The 18,770-nt window shown below is 49.2% G+C and overlaps 4 protein-coding genes across 7 annotated transcripts in view; 3 read left to right on the top strand and 1 right to left on the bottom strand.

Annotated features, from left to right (window-relative positions):
• Positions 1-534: 534 nt before the first annotated feature.
• LOC118314837 (GTPase IMAP family member 7-like) lies at positions 535-3,954 on the top strand. Its single transcript, XM_035641545.2, has 2 exons — positions 535-688; positions 2,841-3,954. The coding sequence occupies exons 1-2, from the start codon at positions 673-675 to the stop codon at positions 3,758-3,760; spliced, it is 936 nt and encodes a 311-aa protein (XP_035497438.1). The 5' UTR covers positions 535-672; the 3' UTR covers positions 3,761-3,954.
• Positions 3,955-6,044: 2,090 nt separating this feature from the next.
• Positions 6,045-12,820, top strand: prdm11 (PR domain containing 11). Of its 2 annotated transcripts, none has more exons than XM_035641537.2 (7): positions 6,045-6,445; positions 7,493-7,569; positions 7,718-7,977; positions 8,169-8,236; positions 8,335-8,561; positions 8,667-9,194; positions 9,498-12,820. In XM_035641537.2, the coding sequence occupies exons 2-7, from the start codon at positions 7,542-7,544 to the stop codon at positions 11,657-11,659; spliced, it is 3,273 nt and encodes a 1,090-aa protein (XP_035497430.1). In that variant the 5' UTR covers positions 6,045-6,445; positions 7,493-7,541; the 3' UTR covers positions 11,660-12,820. The 2 variants fall into 2 exon arrangements, with proteins under 2 accessions (XP_035497430.1, XP_035497431.1); XM_035641538.2 differs by having other exon boundaries at positions 6,048-6,445; positions 8,374-8,561.
• A 1,705-nt stretch (positions 12,821-14,525) lies between these two features.
• Positions 14,526-16,598, top strand: LOC118315855 (CD59 molecule (CD59 blood group)). The gene is made up of 3 exons (XM_035643486.2): positions 14,526-14,781; positions 15,452-15,553; positions 16,147-16,598. The coding sequence occupies exons 1-3, from the start codon at positions 14,727-14,729 to the stop codon at positions 16,344-16,346; spliced, it is 357 nt and encodes a 118-aa protein (XP_035499379.1). The 5' UTR covers positions 14,526-14,726; the 3' UTR covers positions 16,347-16,598.
• The window catches only part of kcnj11l (potassium inwardly rectifying channel subfamily J member 11, like), a 3,636-nt gene continuing 1,455 nt past the window's right edge, over positions 16,590-18,770 (bottom strand). For all 3 annotated transcript variants that reach the window (XM_035643485.2, XM_047333565.1, XM_047333564.1), the window contains exons 3-6: positions 18,516-18,755; positions 18,164-18,433; positions 17,831-18,038; positions 16,590-17,693 (exon numbers count right to left, since the gene is read on the bottom strand). In XM_035643485.2, coding sequence (XP_035499378.2) covers positions 17,272-17,693; positions 17,831-18,038; positions 18,164-18,433; positions 18,516-18,755 — 1,140 coding nt within the window. In that variant the 3' untranslated portion in view covers positions 16,590-17,271. The remainder of the gene's footprint in view (positions 17,694-17,830; positions 18,039-18,163; positions 18,434-18,515; positions 18,756-18,770) is intronic.

Below are 18,770 nucleotides of genomic sequence, written 5' to 3'. Positions count from 1 at the left end.
GCCAAGTGAAACTCAACTAACCTCTTCCTTTTACATAAACCTTTAACTGGCAGCTCACAAACCGATGAGACACGTCACGGCGGTGACACCACTGCTCCACTGATCAAGGATCTACTACATCATAAAGGTCGATACTGAGCAGTGTTGTCAATAATCAGCAATAAACATATTACTGAGGGAACAGAACATCAATAAGAGCTTCATGAAGACTCATAAAAAGTGACAGTCTGCTCCTGTATCAGCATCAGTATCAAACCTCATTTGTCATGTGTCAAGATGTTTCAACCAATGAGACAAGGTCATTTGGAATATCTGGTTGTTACGCTGGTTTTGCCTTTATATGTATCACTTTTCTTTTTTTTAGCATGCCGAGGTTTGGTATCTTTAAGGATTTTTTTTACTTTGACAGAGTTTATCACCATATCGGACGCAAACACACCCACACAAGACACACCAGGTGATTTGATCACGCCAGCGTGATGTAGACCACAGAGGTCAAACAGGTTATGTAAGAAAAGAAGCTGACGAAGCTTCAGGTTCACTGTCGGTGTGACGTCAGGGCGTGGTCCTGTGGATCAAAGGTTCAAACTGCTTTAAAAGGAGCAGACAGACAATCGACCTTCACTCTTCAACTCGTCTGTGGAATCGACTCTCGCTCTCTTTGACTCCGACATGGCCAACAGCTCAGGTGAGTCACTGTCCTGCTGCAGCTGCTCTTCACACACTGACACTGTGAAAATGTGAAAGATTTGAGTGGCAAATGTGGCAAAGTTTGAGTCTGAAGATTATAGGTTTATTGGGTTGTCTAGACAACACAAATACTCCACAGACGGCGCCCAGATTCTGTGTGGGGGAATTTAATGGAGATGAATCACAGTTTTGTGTTGTTGAAGTTAAGTACGGTGGACTTATTGTAAGTTTTCACATCAGACGAGTTGTTTGACTATGTGAACAGAGTCAAAGAGAGTTTCACCATATCTCACTGTGTTGTGTGTAACTGCTGCTGTAACACCAGAACTCCCCAGCTTGGGATCAATAAAGTACCTACCTACCCCCTTAACTTACTACCTCCCTACCTCCCTACCTACCCCCCTAACTTACTACCTCCTTACCTACCCCCTTAACTTACTACCTCCCTACCTCCCTACCTACCCCCCTAACTTACTACCTCCCTACCTCCCTACCTACCCCCCTAACTTACTACCTCCCTACCTCCCTACCTACCCCCCTAACTTACTACCTCCCTACCTACCCCCCTAACTTACTACCTCCCTACCTACCCCCTTAACTTACTACCTCCCTACCTACCCCCCTAACTTACTACCTCCCTAGCTCCCTACCTACCCCCCTAACTTACTAACTCCCTACCTCCCTCCCTAACTTACTACCTACCTAGCTCCCTACCTACCCCCCTAACTTACTACCTCCTTACCTACCCCCTTAACTTACTACCTCCCTACCTCCCTACCTACCCCCCTAACTTACTACCTCCCTACCTCCCTACCTACCCCCCTAACTTACTACCTCCCTACCTCCCTACCTACCCCCCTAACTTACTACCTCCCTACCTACCCCCCTAACTTACTACCTCCCTGCCTACCCCCTTAACTTACTACCTCCCTACCTACCCCCCTAACTTACTACCTCCCTAGCTCCCTACCTACCCCCCTAACTTACTAACTCCCTACCTCCCTCCCTAACTTACTACCTACCTAGCTCCCTACCTACCCCCCTAACTTACTACCTCCCTACCAACCCCCCTAACTTACTACTTCCCTAGCTCCCTACCCTCCCCCCTAACTTACTACCTCCCTACCTCCCTCCCTAACTTACTACCTCCCTAGCTCCCTACCTACCCCCCTATCTTACTACCTCCCTACCTCCCTCCCTAACTTACTACCTCCCTAGCTCCCTACCTACCCCCCTAACTTACTACCTCCCTACCTAACCCCTAACTTACTACCCCCTACCTGCCTACCTACCCCCCTACCTACCTACCTATACCTAACTACCTACCTGCCTACCTACCTCCCTACCTCCCTACCTAATACGCATCATATCTGCCTCGCGTGTCCATGAATACTAGGGGGCAGTGTCTGGGCAGATACTCCCATTTGTCAAAACGCCATTGATTTAAGCGACAGTGTGTAATATTTAGACAAACATGTTCACAGAAATTGAATATATAGTCAATATGTGTTCATATGTATGTATGTATATGTATAATCACCTGCAACAACGAACCAATGTATTTTCGTCAACTTTGAATGAGTTAAATATAGTAACACTAGGTGGACCCGACCTCTGTGTGAGACTCCATGTTTGCTACGTTGTGTTCTGCTGCATTGTGGTTCCGCTGCGACTCGGGATCGTCAAGCATGCGTCGCATTCGCTTTGAATTTCCAGCTCTGCGGGAAAACGGAAATGGAATTAGCGGCGCACCACCATAAAGTGTCCCCTGCCGGTCGCTCAGTTGGTTGTGGTTTGCAACTTTACCACCAGACACCACCAGAAAAGTACAGAGACTTTAAGTTCCTCACATTTCATCTACAATGGTGCCGTGATGTCAGCAGTGACCTCAGACTGACCTCCTCCAGTGTCGCCATGTTTTTATTCACAGAATGTAAATCCGGTACTTCTCTACAGTCTGAGTTCTGTACTGCAGTGGAAAACTGCAGGAACGTGTAGTACAACAAGTATGTGAACAGTTCTGCTCATGATGCATCTGGTCATCTACGTGAACACGTGGCAACAAAACCAGTTTATCTCTGTCCTTAATGTAAAGTAATTACCCATCATGTTCACTGTGTGTTCACCATGTTGCACGTTCTTCTCCCCAGGCTCTAAAATAACCAACGACAAGGAGCTGAGGATGGTTATGGTGGGGAAGACTGGAATTGGGAAGAGCGCCACAGGAAACACCATTCTGGGAGAAAAGCTCTTTAAATCTAAGTTCAGCGCTAAGTCTATGACTGTAGACTGTGCGAAGGGCAGAGCTGTGGTCGACGGACAGCCCCTCGCTGTCATCGACACCCCGGGTCTGTTTGACACCAGGTTCGACGAGGAGCAGACCGCCAAAGATTTGAGTCGGTGCATCGCTTTCGCTTCTCCTGGTCCCCATGTCTTCCTGGTGGTCGTCAGACTGGGCAGGTTCACCGATGAGGAAAAGCAGACTGTGCAGATGATTCAGAAAATCTTCGGCGAGGCCGCAGACAAATACAGCATGGTTCTCTTCACCGGCGGCGACCTTCTTGAAGGCACCACCATCGAGGAGTTCTTATCTGATAGCGAAGACCTTCAAGAGCTCGTGAACAGATGTAACGGCGAGTACCACGTCTTCAATAACCAGCTGAGGGATGAATCTCAGGTTAGAACACTACTCCACAAAATCAGAAACATCGTGGAGAAGAACGGAGGAAGCCACTACACCAACGAGATGTTCCAGGAGGCTGAGAGGGAGATCGAGGAGGAGAAACGACGCATCCTGAAAGAGAAAGAGGAGCAGATACGCAAAGAGAGGGAGGAGATAGAGAGGAAACTTCGAGAGCAACATGAAAGTGAGATGAAAGAATTAAATGAACGACACCAGGCTGAGAAAGAGAAGGACAGGGAGGAGATGGAAAGACAGAAGAATGAATTAAAAGCAGCTCACGATAAGAGAATGAGAGAGGAAGCGGAAAGATTACAGGCAGAGCACGCAAGGAAAGCCCGGTCTCAGGCCGAGAATCAAAACCGACGCAAACGCTGCGTAATCCTCTAATAAGAATCATCTTCTGTTTGCTCGTGACCTCAGTGCAGCTCGTCCGTTTTTCAGAATCTTTGAACCTTCTCTCAACTCATGGCATCACGTTGGTTTGTTCCTATCACGACAGTACGGTTTTTTCTACATGTGTGGGCCTCCTCACATTGTCTTTACTTCAGGATCAAAACTCAAAGAATAAACATTTAAAATAATCTCTAATAAAGCCCTTGTGTTTCTGTCAAAATCTGAGGTTTCTGTCAAAATCGAGTCGGGTGGTGAGGGGACGAGTCAGGGACGAGTCGGGTGGTGAGTCGGGTGGTGAGGGGACGAGTCGAATGGTGAGAGGACAAGTCAGGGACGAGTCGGGTGATGAGGGGACGAGTCAGGGACGAGTCGGGTGGTGAGGGGACGAGTCGAATGGTGAGAGGACGAGTCAGGGACGAGTCGGGTGATGAGGGGACGAGTCAGGGACGAGTCGTGTGGTGAGGGGACGAGTCGAATGGTGAGAGGACGAGTCAGGGACGAGTCGGGGGGTGAGGGGACGAGTCAGGGACGAGTCGGGAAGAGTCGGGTGGTGAGGGGACGAGTCAGGGACGAGTCGGGTGGTGAGGGGACGAGTCGAATGGTGAGAGGACGAGTCAGGGACGAGTCGGGTGATGAGGGGACGAGTCAGGGACGAGTCGGGTGGTGAGGGGACGAGTCGAATGGTGAGAGGACGAGTCAGGGACGAGTCGGGTGATGAGGGGACGAGTCAGGGACGAGTCGGGTGGTGAGGGAACGAGTCGAATGGTGAGAGGACGAGTCAGGGACGAGTCGGGTGATGAGGGGACGAGTCAGGGACGAGTCGGGTGATGAGGGGACGAGTCAGGGACGAGTCGGGTGGTGAGGGGACGAGTCGAATGGTGAGAGGACGAGTCAGGGACGAGTCGGGGGGTGAAGGGACGAGTCAGGGACGAGTCGGGTGGTGAGGGAACGAGTCGGGAGTTGAGTCGGGTGGTGAGGGAATGAGTCAGGGACGAGTCGGGTGGTGAGTCGGGTGGTGAGGGGACGAGTCGAATGGTGAGAGGACGAGTCAGGGACGAGTCGGGTGATGAGGGGACGAGTCAGGTGATGAGGGGATGAGTCAGGTGATGAGGGGATGAGTCAGGGACGAGTCGGGTGGTGAGGGGACGAGTCGGGTGGTGAGGGGACGACTCGGGGACGAGTTGGGTGGTGAGAGGACGAGTCAGGGACGAGTCTCTGTCTGTCTGTCCGTCTGTCTGTCTGTCTGTCTGTGTCTGTCTGTCTCTGCCTGTCTCTCTCTGTGTCTGTGTGTCTCTCTGTCTGTCTCTCTCTCTCTCTGTCTGTCTGTCTCTCTGACTGTCTGTCTGTCTCTCTGTGTGTGTGTCTGTCTGTCTATCTGTCTGTCTCTCTCTCTCTCTCTCTGTCTGTCTGTCTGTCTGTCTCTCTCTCTCTCTCTGTCTGTCTGTCGCTCTGTGTTTGTCCGTCTCTCTCTCTGTCTGTCTCTCTGAGTGTCTGTCTGTCTCTCTCGCTGTCTGTCTATCTGTCTGTCTCTCTCTCTCTCTCTGTCTGTCTGTCTCTCTCGCTGTCTGTCTGTCTGTCTGTCTGTCTGTAATTCTCTCCGTTAACTTTAATTCCCGCCCTCACTGTCTTCCGTGTCCTACGTCACTTCCTATAGTAAAGATGGCGGCCACAGCTCCGGGAGGCGGCGACTGAGTCGCTGAGGAACATTAACGGTAAACTTTGCCGCGGCCGGAGCGAGGAGGGGAGGGGGGACCGAGGGGACAGGGCTCCAGCGGGGAGAGGCTCCGTGTCCCGCACCAGGCGGCTCCGTGTCGGTCGCCACTGGAACTGGCTCCTGACGCTGCAGGCAGCTCGCCAGCTGATCGACACCGAGCGGAGACGAAGCGTCGCGGCCGCCGCTCCTCCGCCGACCCGCCTCCTCACCGGACAACCGACAAGAGACAACTGACAACAGACAAGAGACAACTGTCAACCGACAAGAGACAACTGACAACCGACAAGAGACGACTGACAACAGACAAGAGACAACTGACAAGAGGCAAGAGACAACAGAAAACCGACAAGAGACAACTGACAACCGACAAGAGACGACAGACAACTGACAAGAGACAACCGACAACAGACAAGAGGCAAGAGACAACAGACAACAGAAAACCGACAACAGACAAGAGACAACTGACAACTGACAACCGACAAGAGACAACCGACAAGAGACAACTGACAACCGACAACAGACAATTGACAACAGACGAGAGACAACTGACAACCGACAAGAGGCAAGAGACAACAGAAAACCGACAACAGACAAGACAACTGACAACAGAAAACCGTCAAGAGACAACAGAAAACCGACAAGAGACAACCGACAACAGACAAGACAACTGACAACAGAAAACCGTCAAGAGACAACTGAAAACTGACAAGAGACAACTGACAAGACAAGAGACAACCGTCAAGAGACAACTGACGAGACAAGAGACAACCGTAAAGAGACAACTGACGAGACAAGAGACAACCGTCAAGAGACAACTGACAAAAGACAACTGACAAGAGACAACTGATAACAGACAACTGACAACCGACAACCGACACAAAGTTCCAGACAAGTCGAGTTCTCCACCGTCTGTAGAGAGTTCCCTGCAGAGCAGATGTGAGACTGAGGAGGATCCAGATGTTCAGGTGAAGACAGATACTGTCTGTCTGTCTGTCTGTCTGTCTGTCTGTGTGTCATGAGGTGAAGGAGAAGTGTGACGGAGGATTCAGAGAATCTGGTCCAATTGTCAAGTTCACTGAGGAAGTTTCCTAAACCTTGAAGTGACCTGAAGTGTTTCCTCACATCATGATGATGTTCAGATTCTCTAAGTGCTTAAGAAAGGAGCTTCGACGTTTCCTTCATCAGAGGACACACTGGAGCTTCCTGTGAGAGAGGAAGGAGAAACAGACCCACAATTCATTGCAGCAGCGATATTTAACGTGACGCGTCATGAACGAACGTAAACAAATCAATCTGAAGAAGAAGAAGAAAAAGAGGATGAATATGACCCAGATGTAAGTTACTGTAACATATGAATCATAAAACACTGAAATATGCTGATGAAGCCGCTGAAGTTTTTCTAGTTCTTCTTCAGAAATGTGTCGTTTCACCACGACAGGTGCATCAACAACATCCACCGTCACATGACCACGTAGTTTAATGTCAGTGGAGTCGGATGAATCCTCCTTTAACCTTTGACCTCATGACCTTTTCCACTGAGGTCAAGGAACAGTCATGTTCTTGTTCGCGTGATGATCATGTGTCTTCGTGTCTCACCACCTCGGTCACTGCGATGCGTTCAGGGACCTGTTCACGTTCCCTCCATCTGCTGCAGAAACGTTGGGTCTCCTCACATGTTTTATGAGTCGACACTGACACTGATATTTTTATCTGCCAATCCATAAAATTGTATTATATTAAATGTTATTAACCTTATATATTAGATGTAAAATAATATATTTATTTGTTTCTAAAACCAAACTTACTTCATGTATCACGTCACATGTAAATTAAAACGTCACGATTGTATAAAATGTAGTCTTGTATAAGACTATTGAATAAAGTCTGTGAATAAAGTTTCCCTGGAAACGTGGCTGCAGCTGATGTGAGTTCCTCCTGTGTGATGAGGTCAGATCTGATTCTGATTGGTTGCTGCGACAGTTACAGGTTGTGTGTCGTGTTTTGTTTTCCAGAGGCTGAAGTGGACGACGCTCTGGGTCGGGTCTCCGTCATGGTTCCACCATGAGCGAGCAGCCGCCGGACCTCTGGTGTAAGATCCTCCAGTGTCGTCTGCTGTGTCAGGACGTAACAGATTGTGGTTTAGTGTCTGACAGACGAGTCGAAGGGAGAAATCAGATGAAACGTTTTATTTCGTCCTCTGAAAGTTCTGAACTTGTTCTCTCACGTTTGTCCCACAGTCTGTGAGGAGTGTCAGGACCATTTCCAGGAGGAGTGTCCGTCGCACGGGCCCCCTCTGTTTGTCCCTGACAGGCCCGCAGCCCTGGGGCAGGCCAACAGGGCGGCGCTCACGGTCCCACCAGGCCTGGAGGTCTTCACCGAGGGGGGCCGGGTGGATGTGCGCTGCGTGGATGCAACCATCCCCAAGGGGGCAGTGTTTGGTCCGTACGAGGGACAGCTGGTGTCCAAAGACAAATCCTCTGGCTTCTTCTCCTGGATAGTGAGTACAACCAATCAGAGGCCATTACAGAACCAATCAGAGGCCAGTACAGAACCAATCAGATACCAGGTCAGAACCAATCAGAGACCAAGTCAGAACCAATCGGAGACCAGTACAGAACCAATCAGAGACCAGCTCCAGGACTAGTTTGCAACATCGGGTCTTGAACCATTTTCTTGTGATTGTTGCAGGTTGTTGATTTAAACAACACGTATCAGTCCATCGATGGCAGCGATGAGACCAGAGCCAACTGGATGAGGTGACGTTGTTTTGATGGTGTTAATCAATAATTACATCAACAAGTTGTTGTTTAAGCCCCTGATGAAACTGGAACGTGTCCTGGTGATGTTGTTGTAGAGATCCTGGATGTTTCCTAAGGATGGTTCTGACCTGCAGGTTTGTCCGGACCTCGTCGGAGGACAGCGACAGGAACCTGACGGCGTTTCAACACAGTAAAAGCATCTACTTCAGAGTCTGTCGGCGGCTGGAGGCCGGACACAAGCTCAGGGTTTGGTACAGCGACGACTACGTCCAACGGCTTCACTGTGTTTCACAGGAGAGCATCGACCGCAACCTGCACTCAGGTGAGCCGACAGCTAGTCTCTGATTCATCAGCACAGAATCAACTAGAAGGGACCAATGCAAACATGAGTTCAGTTCACGTAACTAAGAAAACTGTTTTGTTATAGATACCGGGAAGCCTGCAGTCCTGCCCAACGCTCAGAAAGACTTCAAATCTCCCTGCCTGCAGTCAGCTCTGCAGGGCAAACTCTGCCCCGGTAAACAACCCAGTGAAGAGTGCGACGGTCAGCCGCCTACCAAGAGGAAGAAGATCGACCTCATCTTCAAAGACGTCCTAGAAGCTTCTCTAGAGGACCCTAGCAAGTCCAGATCCCAGTCTTCCCTACGCAGCGAGTGCAAAGTACCAGTGCTTGGTTCGGGGCTGAACTCGTCCACAAGCAGCTCCAAAGTCCCCAACTTTGGAACTCCTAACCTGAAGGTGGAGGAGGAAGAGGAGGAGAAGCAGGAGCCCTCCACCTCCTTCTGCCCCAACTGTGTGAAGCTGAAGAGGAGGATCCTGGAGCTGGAGGAGGAGCTTTCCCGTCTCAGAGGAGAACAGGCAGACGTGGTCGGGCCACCGATGTCTGAGCAGACCCCGTCCCAACAGGATCAGGTCCCGCCCCACCCTGAGCAAGGACCCGTCGAAGACTTTCAAGGTAGGTTTTGGAAAAATAAGGGTTGGACCCAATATTTAAGACATCATCAGACTGAGGGCTGTGGTTCTTTGTCTTTGTCTGGATCTTGTTGGGATTCTTTTAATCGACGGTGTGTTGTAAGTATTATCGAGATAAATTTTCTCGAATGTCAGTGTTATCTTAAGATCAGATAGTCATTATTTGGGGACCATGAATATCTGCACTAAAGTTAATTCATTCAACATTTTTTGAAATATCTCAGCCTGGGTCAAAGTGGTAGCCATCTGACCAGACAGCAGTAAGATGGCTGGTTTGTCTTTGCAGGGACGGAGCCCTTGACGCCCTCTCAGGTGGTTCTGGATGAAGACGACCAGGACATGGACTCGGCTGACGAGTACATTGCTGCAGATCTTGTGATTTCTCCAGAGGACTCTTCGAAGCTTTCCGCTGGAGGAGGCCGACGGATACGTCGTTTCAAGCAAGAGTGGCTCAAAAAGTTCTGGTTCCTTCGCTATTCGCCGACCCTGAATGAGATGTGGTGCCACGTCTGCCGCCAGTACACCGTCCAGTCGTCCAGAACCTCTGCCTTCATCATTGGCTCCAAGCAGTTCAAGATCCACACCATCAAGCTCCACAGTCAGAGCAACCTCCATAAGAAGTGTCTGCAGCTGTACAAGCTGCGCATGCACCCAGAGAAGACAGAGGAGATGTGCAAGAACATGATGCTGCTGTTCAACGCAGCTTACCACTTAACCCTGGAGGGACGGCCCTTCTCCGACCTCCGGCCACTCGCAGAGCTGCTGAAGAAGTGTGAGCTCAAAGTGGTGGATCAGTACATGAATGAAGGAGACTGCCAGATTCTCATCCACCACATCTCCCGGGCTTTAAAAGAAGACCTGACTGAAAAGATGCGACTGTCGCCCTTTCTGAGCATCATCATGGACGCCCAAAATGACGACCTCTTCTCAGACATGGTGGCAGTCTATGTCCAATTCATAACCAACGAGGGCTCACCCAACACAGAGTTCCTGTCCTTGCAGAGGCTGAGCATGGCAAGTGTGGACGGATATCTCCAGGCCATAGATCGAGCATTTGGGGTTCTGGGCCTCAGATTTCAGGACTTGCTGGTGGTGGGTCTGGGGGTGGACGGTACTAACATCTCTTCAGGAATGAGAGCCAACTTTTACATAACTGTACAAAAGACTTTCCCCTGGATCCTCTGCCTTCCCATCATGATCCACCGGCCTCATCTTGAAGTCCTGGATGCCATCAGTGGAAAGGAGCTCTCATGCCTGGAGGACCTGGAGAACAACCTCAAGCAGCTCCTCAGTTTCTACCGCTACTCGCCTCGTATGATGGCCGAGCTCCGGTCAACTGCTCCGACACTGTCAGAGGAGACGGAGTTCCTCGGAGACATCAGAGCAATCCGATGGATTATAGGAGAACCAAACGTCCTCAATGCGCTCATCAAAGATTACCTGGAGGTAGTTGCCCATCTGAAGGAGATCAGCAGCCAGACACAAAGAGCTGATGCTGCAGCCATCGCTCTCACTCTCCTCCAGTTCCTCATGGACTATCAGTCGGTGAAGCTCATCTACTTCCTCCTGGACATCATAGCAGTTCTTTCACGGTTAGCCTTCACCTTCCAGGGAGAGTACCTGCTGGTGTCGCAGGTGGAAGCCAAAATTGAGGAGGCCATTCAGGAGATAGGCCAGTTGGTCGACTGCCCTGGAGAGTATCTGCAGGAGTTTGAGGAAAATTTCCGTGAAAGTTTCAACGGCGTTGCTCTGAAGAATCTGCGTGTTGCCGAGTCCAAGTTTCAGTCGATTCGAGAAAAGATCTGCAACAAAAGCCAAGGCATCCTGTCTCAGAGGCGGGATCTGCAGAGCAGGTCATTTGCAAGAGCCTGCAAGGTCCTGGACCTGTCCAGCTGGCCTCATAACCAGCAGGACCTTCAGGCCTACGGGGAGGAGGAAATCCAGTTGATATTCAACCATCTGGAGTCCATTCCTTCTGCAGGCCAGGACAGCTCCCAGGCCAGGAAGGAGGCCAGAGGCTCCCTGGTGGTGGAATGGAAGGATCTGAAAGCAGATTACTTCAGCATGAACGGTTTCAAAGAAGTCATCGGACACATCTGCCGGTACAAGCAGCGTTTTCCTCTGCTGAACCGGATTGTGCAGGTTGTCAGGGTGCTGCCCAGTTCCACGGCTTGCTGCGATAAAGGAAGAGGGTCTCTGCAGAAGATGTGTAAGAACAATCGTTCCCGGCTGACCCTGGAGCAGATGAACGATCTGCTGACCGTGGCAGTTAACGGACCGCCCATCACAAGCTTTGACGGGAAGCGAGCGCTGGACAGCTGGTTTGAGGAGAAGTCCGGTAACAGTTACTCTCTGTCGGCCGAGGTGCTGAACAGGATGTCGGCTGCTGATCAGAAGCCTGTTTTGCACAGCGTTGACGTCAACACAGAACTTTACCCTGACGTCTAACTGGCACATCCAGTAGTGTTAGCACATCGACACACTGAGCTAACACCAAAGAGGGAAGTGAGGCGACACCAGGGAGACTTGAACCTGCTGTTTCCACGGAGTAGACGGAAATATTATGAAGCTTGGTTCATCTGGTTGATGCTAAGTGATGCTGAGCTTCAGTATAGTTATTGTCACCTTGACTCGTTCATAAAACTTCGAACACTTCCTGCTCTGACTTTTCACCATCACTGTTCCTTGTTTCTAAGCAACCGACTGCAGAGGAGACAATCTACTTCCTGTTTACACCACATGACCAGTGTAGGTGAACGGTCATGCTGTAGTTTTGAAATGAAAACAAAAATGTAGAGCCTGCAGACGTGTGTGAATCAGACCGACGCAGCCCCGCTCCACACCGTACGTACTGTACAAACTGTATATACTGTAAATGCTTTTGAGCCTGTTTCTAAAGATTTCTGAGTATTTTTCTCTTGAATTGATGATTGTGCCATAACGACTGAATGCGAGAAGAGAACGGTGCTCTGCCACGATGCCATCTGCTGTTTATTTGTTTTACTGCAGCATATGAAATATTTTAAATGTTATTTTGAACTTTGCTGTAACGTCAGTCCAAAGATCGGGCTTCAAATATTTCAGATACATTTTGAAAAACTGCGCCATGATGTTCAACTGCTTTTAGCGCTGAAGAAGTATTTTATCATTTTCCTTATTATATCCTATTATATATTATATTTCCTTATTATAATTATTGTTATTGTTATGAGACGTCTGTTTAAGGCTGATTCAAGGTAAGATGTTGGGAATAAGATGAGCGGAGCCCGACCACGTTTATTCTGTTATTATAAAAGAAAATTCAATGAGCTTTGTTTCCTTTGTTCAGACGAATCGTTTCCTATTCAAGACGTATTGTGTGTGTGTGTGTCGTCTGCACGTGGTTATTAATGTTTCAACTGTTGGTTTGATCTCACCTCAGTTTTCTTTCCGCTGCAGCTTTGATTCAAACACTTTTGACTTATGAATGCTGATATTTTGTGCTTCGCCTTATTCTGAGTTATTGGACGTCAAGATGGCGAAGTTGAAAATCTGATTGTAATCTGATTATCTGACTCCAGATGCTGAACTCTGAGATTCTCACAAAACAAATAAAATGTGGTTTCTTTATTTTTCTGTTCAGTTTTTTTCTAGTTTTCAATTTTGGAAAGTAACGAAGTACTTTTACTCAAGTGACATCACAACGTGTCAGAGGGAATATGATCATTTTTACTGCAGATTGAAATAAAGAATTTAATAAATTATCATTATGATCCCGTTTTATCAGATGTAGAGACACAAAATGACCCCAGAGGAAGATTCACCGTAAAAATAGAACGTTAGTCGAGCTCAAACACAAACATGATCAGATGGAGTCCGTCGCCTCCAGCTGCCAATTTGTGACCAGTTCATACCAGTTTGTGACCAGTTCATACCAGTTCATACCAGTTCGTGACCAGCTCAAATGCGTTCGTACGAGTTCTCCGTCGCTCGGGGAGTCGTCGTGTGAAGGGCGACGTGTTGGTTTCCAGTAGACGCAGAGTGAAAAAACTTTTCATACGAGAACAAAACCTCGGACAGGCGGAAGGAAATGTGTCGACTGGAGCGAACGGGTCGGACGCCAGGAACAGCAGAGGCCTGACCCCTGACCTGACCTCCGGCCTGACCCCTGCCAACTCTCACTATTCACATGGAGTCATGGAAACGGTTCTGAGGAAGCGGGCTGCTGGTGAAACTGGGTCCTAGAGGCTGAAGGAATGAATGCTGAAGGAATTATTATTATTGTTATGAGACGTCTGTTTAAGGCTGATTCAAGGTAAGATGTTGGGAATAAGATGAGCGGAGCCCGACCACGTTTATTCTGTTATTATAAATGAAAACTTCAATGAGCTTCATTCCTTTCCTCTTAAACACACTCAGAGGTCAGAGGTCACTTCATCTGGGTCACGTGTTCCGCCACAAATCTCTTCTCAACGTTGTTAAAGGTCTAAGGGTCGTCTTATGTTCAGTTTCCTCTCGTCATGACTCCAGCTGCCTCAAAGTGTCTCGTGGCCTCGGGATGAGGATAGTGATGTGTCAGTGTCAGTGATGGAGTCAGTATCAGTGATGGAGTCAGTGTCAGTGATGGAGTCAGTGTCAGTGATGGAGTCAGTATCAGTGATGGAGTCAGTGTCAGTGATTGAGTCAGTGATGGAGTCAGTGATGGAGTCAGTGTCAGTGATGGAGTCAGCGTCAGTGACGGAGTCAGTGATGGAGTCAGTGTCAGTGATGGAGTCAGTGATGGAGTCAGTATCAATGATGGATTATGTGATGGAGTCAGTGATGGAGTCAGTATCAGTGATGGAGTCAGTGATGGAGTCAGTGATGGAGTCAGTGATGGAGTCAGTATCAGTGATGAGCCAGAGACGTCACATGAATCCTCCACTGTTCGCTGACGTGTCAATAAAGAAGCAACGCTGGGACAAAAGCTCCGACAGCAGCTGGAGGCGGAGACAGACGCTGCTCTGTGTGAGAGCAGGTCACAGATTCTTTCTTCATCCATGTTCCATCAGACAAACTGATGAACTGACAAATGATCAAACTGATAAACGAACTGACTGACATGAGAATAGAATATGTGATGTGACGGTTCTTTAGTGAAGAGTCTCAGTAACCAGGGTGGATTATACTGTAATAAAAGACATGGATGATGGAAACAGCAGAGAGTCTGTGACCTTCACAGTAAACTTTACATGACAGTGATTGTTGGAGGGGGAGTGAGGGTGGGGGTGGGTGTGGGGGGGGGGGGGGGGTCTGGACAGACAGGGAGTCTTTGTGACCCCGGGACAAAGAGACACTCTCAGTCTGCTCGTGCTCCTCGGGGGGGTCGGTCACTGTGGCACCAGCTCCGACATTGAACCACTGAACCACTGAACCACCAGCCGGACGCTGCTGCTGCTGCTGCTGCTGCTGACCCGACCCGACCCGACCCGACCCGACCCGACGGGACCCCGTCCTCCTGACCCGTCTCACTCCAGGTTTGAACCCCGGAGACGACATGAAGCGCTCCCTCGGACTCGTCCTGCTGCTCTGCTGTGGGACGTTTCACCTCGGTGAGTGGACCGGGACACATTCATGTTCCTGACACGTCTTAAATGATCTTAGACCTGTACAGTCAGATATGAGAGTGATTTACAGTAAACACATTGTTTTCTCATCTTTAAAACAACAACATGACACTTTGAATATTCACGGAAAGAAAAACACAGATGCTGTTTCTGACCGGTGAAAGATCCACAACGGTCGCTGTTGAGCTGTCAATCAAATCATTCACCACAATGAATGGTTCCTAACAGACGTAACTCAGATGATGTCCAGGATGAAAAAAGAAAATTTACAAATATAATCTCTAGTTATTAGAGATTATATTTGACTTCAGTTTAGAATAAAGATTTTCACTCTGCTGATCAAAACACAAGGAGAAACTAAAAACTGTACATATACATATATGTATATACATACATACATACAGATGTATATGTATACATATGAGTATATACTGCATATACATATTCATATGTATATATATACGTCTGCCTGTAGTTCTCTCTTCATCTGTTCTGTATCAATGCATCTTTGACGTGTGAAAATAAAACTTTCTGATTTGATCTGAGCGTTGGTCGGTTGGTTGGTCGGTTGGTTGGTTGGTCGGTTGGTTGGTTGGTTGGTCGGTTGGTTTGTTCCTCGAGCTCAGTGAAGTCAAACCGGTTTCCTCCTCTTCAGGATCTGGACTTCGCTGCTACAAGTGCTCGGACTACACCGGGCGCTGCGAGAACGTCCAGGAGTGCACGTACGAGGACTCGTGCATGTCTCTGAGCGAGCGAGGTCAGTGTCCATCATCATAAACAATAATAATCTTCATTCAAAATGCATCTCAAAGGGTTTTTACACTGAAGATGACAGGAAACTAAGATCCGACATGGTTTCCAGTTCAGAAGGAACTATCTCCTGCTCCCGACTACGAACAAGTCATCGGTACCTGGCGTCTCTGCCGACACTGGTTACTGATGAATTAAATGAGTTAGTTCTGGTCTCTTGTATTAATATCCTTATGAATCCTGGTCAATGATGTCGCTTGCTGAATGTTCTGGCATTGTTGGTCGCTCAGCAACAGGATGACGGTGAGCCCTGGGGGCGGGGCTAAAGGCAGAGACTGTGTCACTATGACGTCACATTTCGTCAAGTGAATACACTTTTTTTCTCCAGTAACTTTATTTATATAAATATTTCCCCTGAGCGGCTCCGTACACTCCTGTTCCTGCCTTAAACCTCTGTGTATGGAATTTTAATGTTCCCTCTCTTCTCTACTTAAATGAATCCAATTGTTTCACCTGTTCATACGAGTAAAGTCCACCTGTATGCAGACGACACCACGTCATACTTGAGTGTGACAGACCGACTTGTGCTCGTCTCTCCAGGTGGGAAGACCATCCGTCAGTGCATCAGGTACACGGACTGCGACAACTCCCGTCTCACCCAGATGTTCCCAGCGATCTCTGGCTTCACGTATCGATGCTGCAGCAGCAACTTGTGCAACTCGGGCAACGCCAGCACCGTGGCCATGCCCGTCCTGGCCCTGCTGGGGGCGCTGCTGAGCGCCTGGTGCTGCGGCCTCTGATGCCGAGATGGTTCCTGATGTTTGTTACAGTTAACATGAACTAAAGCACTTCCTGTTTAAACAGATTAAAACCACTTTTTCCACTTTGTTGAGCTAATTTTTAAATTTTATACTTTTACATACAGTTTAACAATAAAAACATAAATACAAACAAGACACAATTCAGATGTTGTTCTATTTTCTGGATCATTCTGGTTTCTTCATGGTCACAGCTGATCACACTAATAAAACCACTTCTTCATGAAGACAGTAGCCTCTCGTCGTCTGCTGCCTCATATTTTGTGACGATAATGGAGCTTATTGTTTAATAACTACACTGTAAATACAGTGAGAGGAGCTGAAACACACTGGAACACTGCAAAAAATAATAAATAGATTTATTAAACATCAAAAATAAAATGTCTGACTGACAGAGACAAACTCGGAAGATGAATATCACGGAGGACCTCAACACATGAACCAACATGAAAATATATATATATATATATATATTATATATATATATATATATATATATATATCTCACCAGACATAATACGACAATCTATAGAATCTCTGGGTTTTTACTGACGATGGGAGAGGAGGAGGAAACACAACAACAACAGGGACAATGGAGACTTGAGCGTCTACATCATGTGTCAATCACATCACACTGACTGAGGAGCGAAAGCTTGTGATCCGACATCATTCATGTTCACATTCACATTCATATTCACCAAAATCTCCAGGAAATCTCTCACAGTCAAATATTAATCGGCTTTGTTTCCAGTCGATAGTCTCATCATCATAATAAGGACAAAAACATTTGTGATAGAACAATAATGTAAAAGTCCTGTAGATAATCTTATATCACGTCACAGGTCACTCAGCGTGTGGACGGATCAGTGACCTGTGCGATGACCTCAGTCCTTCTGTTTCCATGGTTTCAGTCGGTCGTGTCTCTGTGTCCGTCGTCTTCGACCTGTCGACCAATCACTTCCAGGTGCACCGTCTTCTTCTGTCCCCTCTGCTCCACCGGGGTCTCTGACGGGGCGTACCAGGGCTGAGGGGCGGAGCTGTCCCAGGTCCGCCCCCCTCGGCGGAAACCTCCCCTGCCGGCTCGCACCAACCCCCAGCCCTGCAGCTGGGCCTCGGACTCGCCCTCCTGGACTCCCCTGGTCCGGTCCAGCTCCTTGGCGCTGAGCGACGACATCCGGACGGGAACCGTGTTGCCGAACTTGGAGTAGTCGACGCAGTAGCGACCGTCCTCCTCCGTCAGGATGGAGACGAAGCGCCGCCCCCACAGGATCTCGTCGGGGGTGTAGGAGGTGCGGGCCTGCATGGTGATCCCCGTCGTCTCCACCACACCTGAAGAAAGAGACGGGAGGAGGAGGTTTGTGCTGGAAGTGCAGCTCACCTGCGAGACATGTGAAGCCATACGGGCTCTGATTCGAGACACTGCTCTTAATTCTTCAGGACGTGCGTGTGCTTGTGTGTCCGCTGACCTTCCAGGATGACGATGATCTCCAGGTCGTCAGAGGCCAGCGACTGGGCGGACAGCTCGTACAGGGGGCTGACTCGCTCCATGGTGTGGCTGATGATCAGAGGAGAAACCAGGAAGATGCCGTTGCTCCTCAGGGGGTTCTCCACCTGTATGTCCAGCTGACACACGGGGATCACCTCGCCCTCCGCCGTCACCGTCCGCCGGATCACCTGCAGGGAGGAAAACCTCGGCCTCATGTTGGAGTCAGACTATTTTCGATATCAGAGCAATGGCAGCCTAATTTGGTACCAACAGAACTCCTTCATGATGAAGAGATATGAGTGAAAGCTCTCACCTGCAGCTGGATGGTGGCAGAGATGATCATACTCTTCCTCAGGTCTCCGACCCTGAACATGAGGGTGGGCCGCCCGTTTCGAGGAGCGATGACGGCGTTCCTGGAGAAGATGAGCGTCTCGGCGCGGCGGTTGGCCTGAGCCGTCTTCATGAAGACGCAGCCGAGCATGACGGCGTTGATGATGAGACCCAGAATGTTCTGGACGATCAGCACGGTGATGGCCAGCGGACACTCCTCCGTCACCATCCGGCCTCCGAACCCGATGGTCACCTGCGGAGGACGGGACTCAGCGGACTGAACACCAAACCCCCTGCACCCAGATCAGTCGGCGACACTTAACCACATCGCTCACCTGGACTTCGATGGAGAAGAGGAAGGCGGAGGTGAAGGAGTTGATGGCGGTGACGCAGGGGACGGGTCCCGGCTCGCCGGCGGGATCGCGAGGCTCCAGGTCTCCGTGGGCGAAGGCCATGAGCCACCACATCATCGCAAAGAGCATCCAGGAGCAGAGGAAGGCCGAGGTGAAGATGAGGAGGGAGTAATGCCACTTCAGGTCCACCATGGTGGTGAAGACGTCCTGCAGGAACCGACCCTGAAACCCACATAC

This window comes from Scophthalmus maximus, chromosome 7 (genome assembly GCF_022379125.1).
Source record: "Scophthalmus maximus strain ysfricsl-2021 chromosome 7, ASM2237912v1, whole genome shotgun sequence".
NCBI lineage: Eukaryota > Metazoa > Chordata > Actinopteri > Pleuronectiformes > Scophthalmidae > Scophthalmus > Scophthalmus maximus.
The sequence above is the reverse complement of the archived record's forward strand: the minus strand, read 5'-3'. Positions and strand labels throughout refer to the sequence as shown.

What these genes read in the sequence shown, in the direction of transcription:
- prdm11 (XM_035641537.2), top strand. Translation starts at nt 7,542, where the DNA reads ATGAGCGAGCAGCCGCCGGACCTCTGGT. An exon ending in GCAGCCGCCGGACCTCTGGT is followed by an intron (nt 7,570 to 7,717) that starts GTAAGATCCTCC and finishes TTTGTCCCACAG; the next exon opens with TCTGTGAGGAGTGTCAGGAC. An exon ending in CTGGCTTCTTCTCCTGGATA is followed by an intron (nt 7,978 to 8,168) that starts GTGAGTACAACC and finishes TGATTGTTGCAG; the next exon opens with GTTGTTGATTTAAACAACAC.
- LOC118315855 (XM_035643486.2), top strand. Translation starts at nt 14,727, where the DNA reads ATGAAGCGCTCCCTCGGACTCGTCCTGCTGCTCTGCTGTGGGACGTTT. An exon ending in CTGTGGGACGTTTCACCTCG is followed by an intron (nt 14,782 to 15,451) that starts GTGAGTGGACCG and finishes CCTCCTCTTCAG; the next exon opens with GATCTGGACTTCGCTGCTAC. An exon ending in CATGTCTCTGAGCGAGCGAG is followed by an intron (nt 15,554 to 16,146) that starts GTCAGTGTCCAT and finishes TCGTCTCTCCAG; the next exon opens with GTGGGAAGACCATCCGTCAG.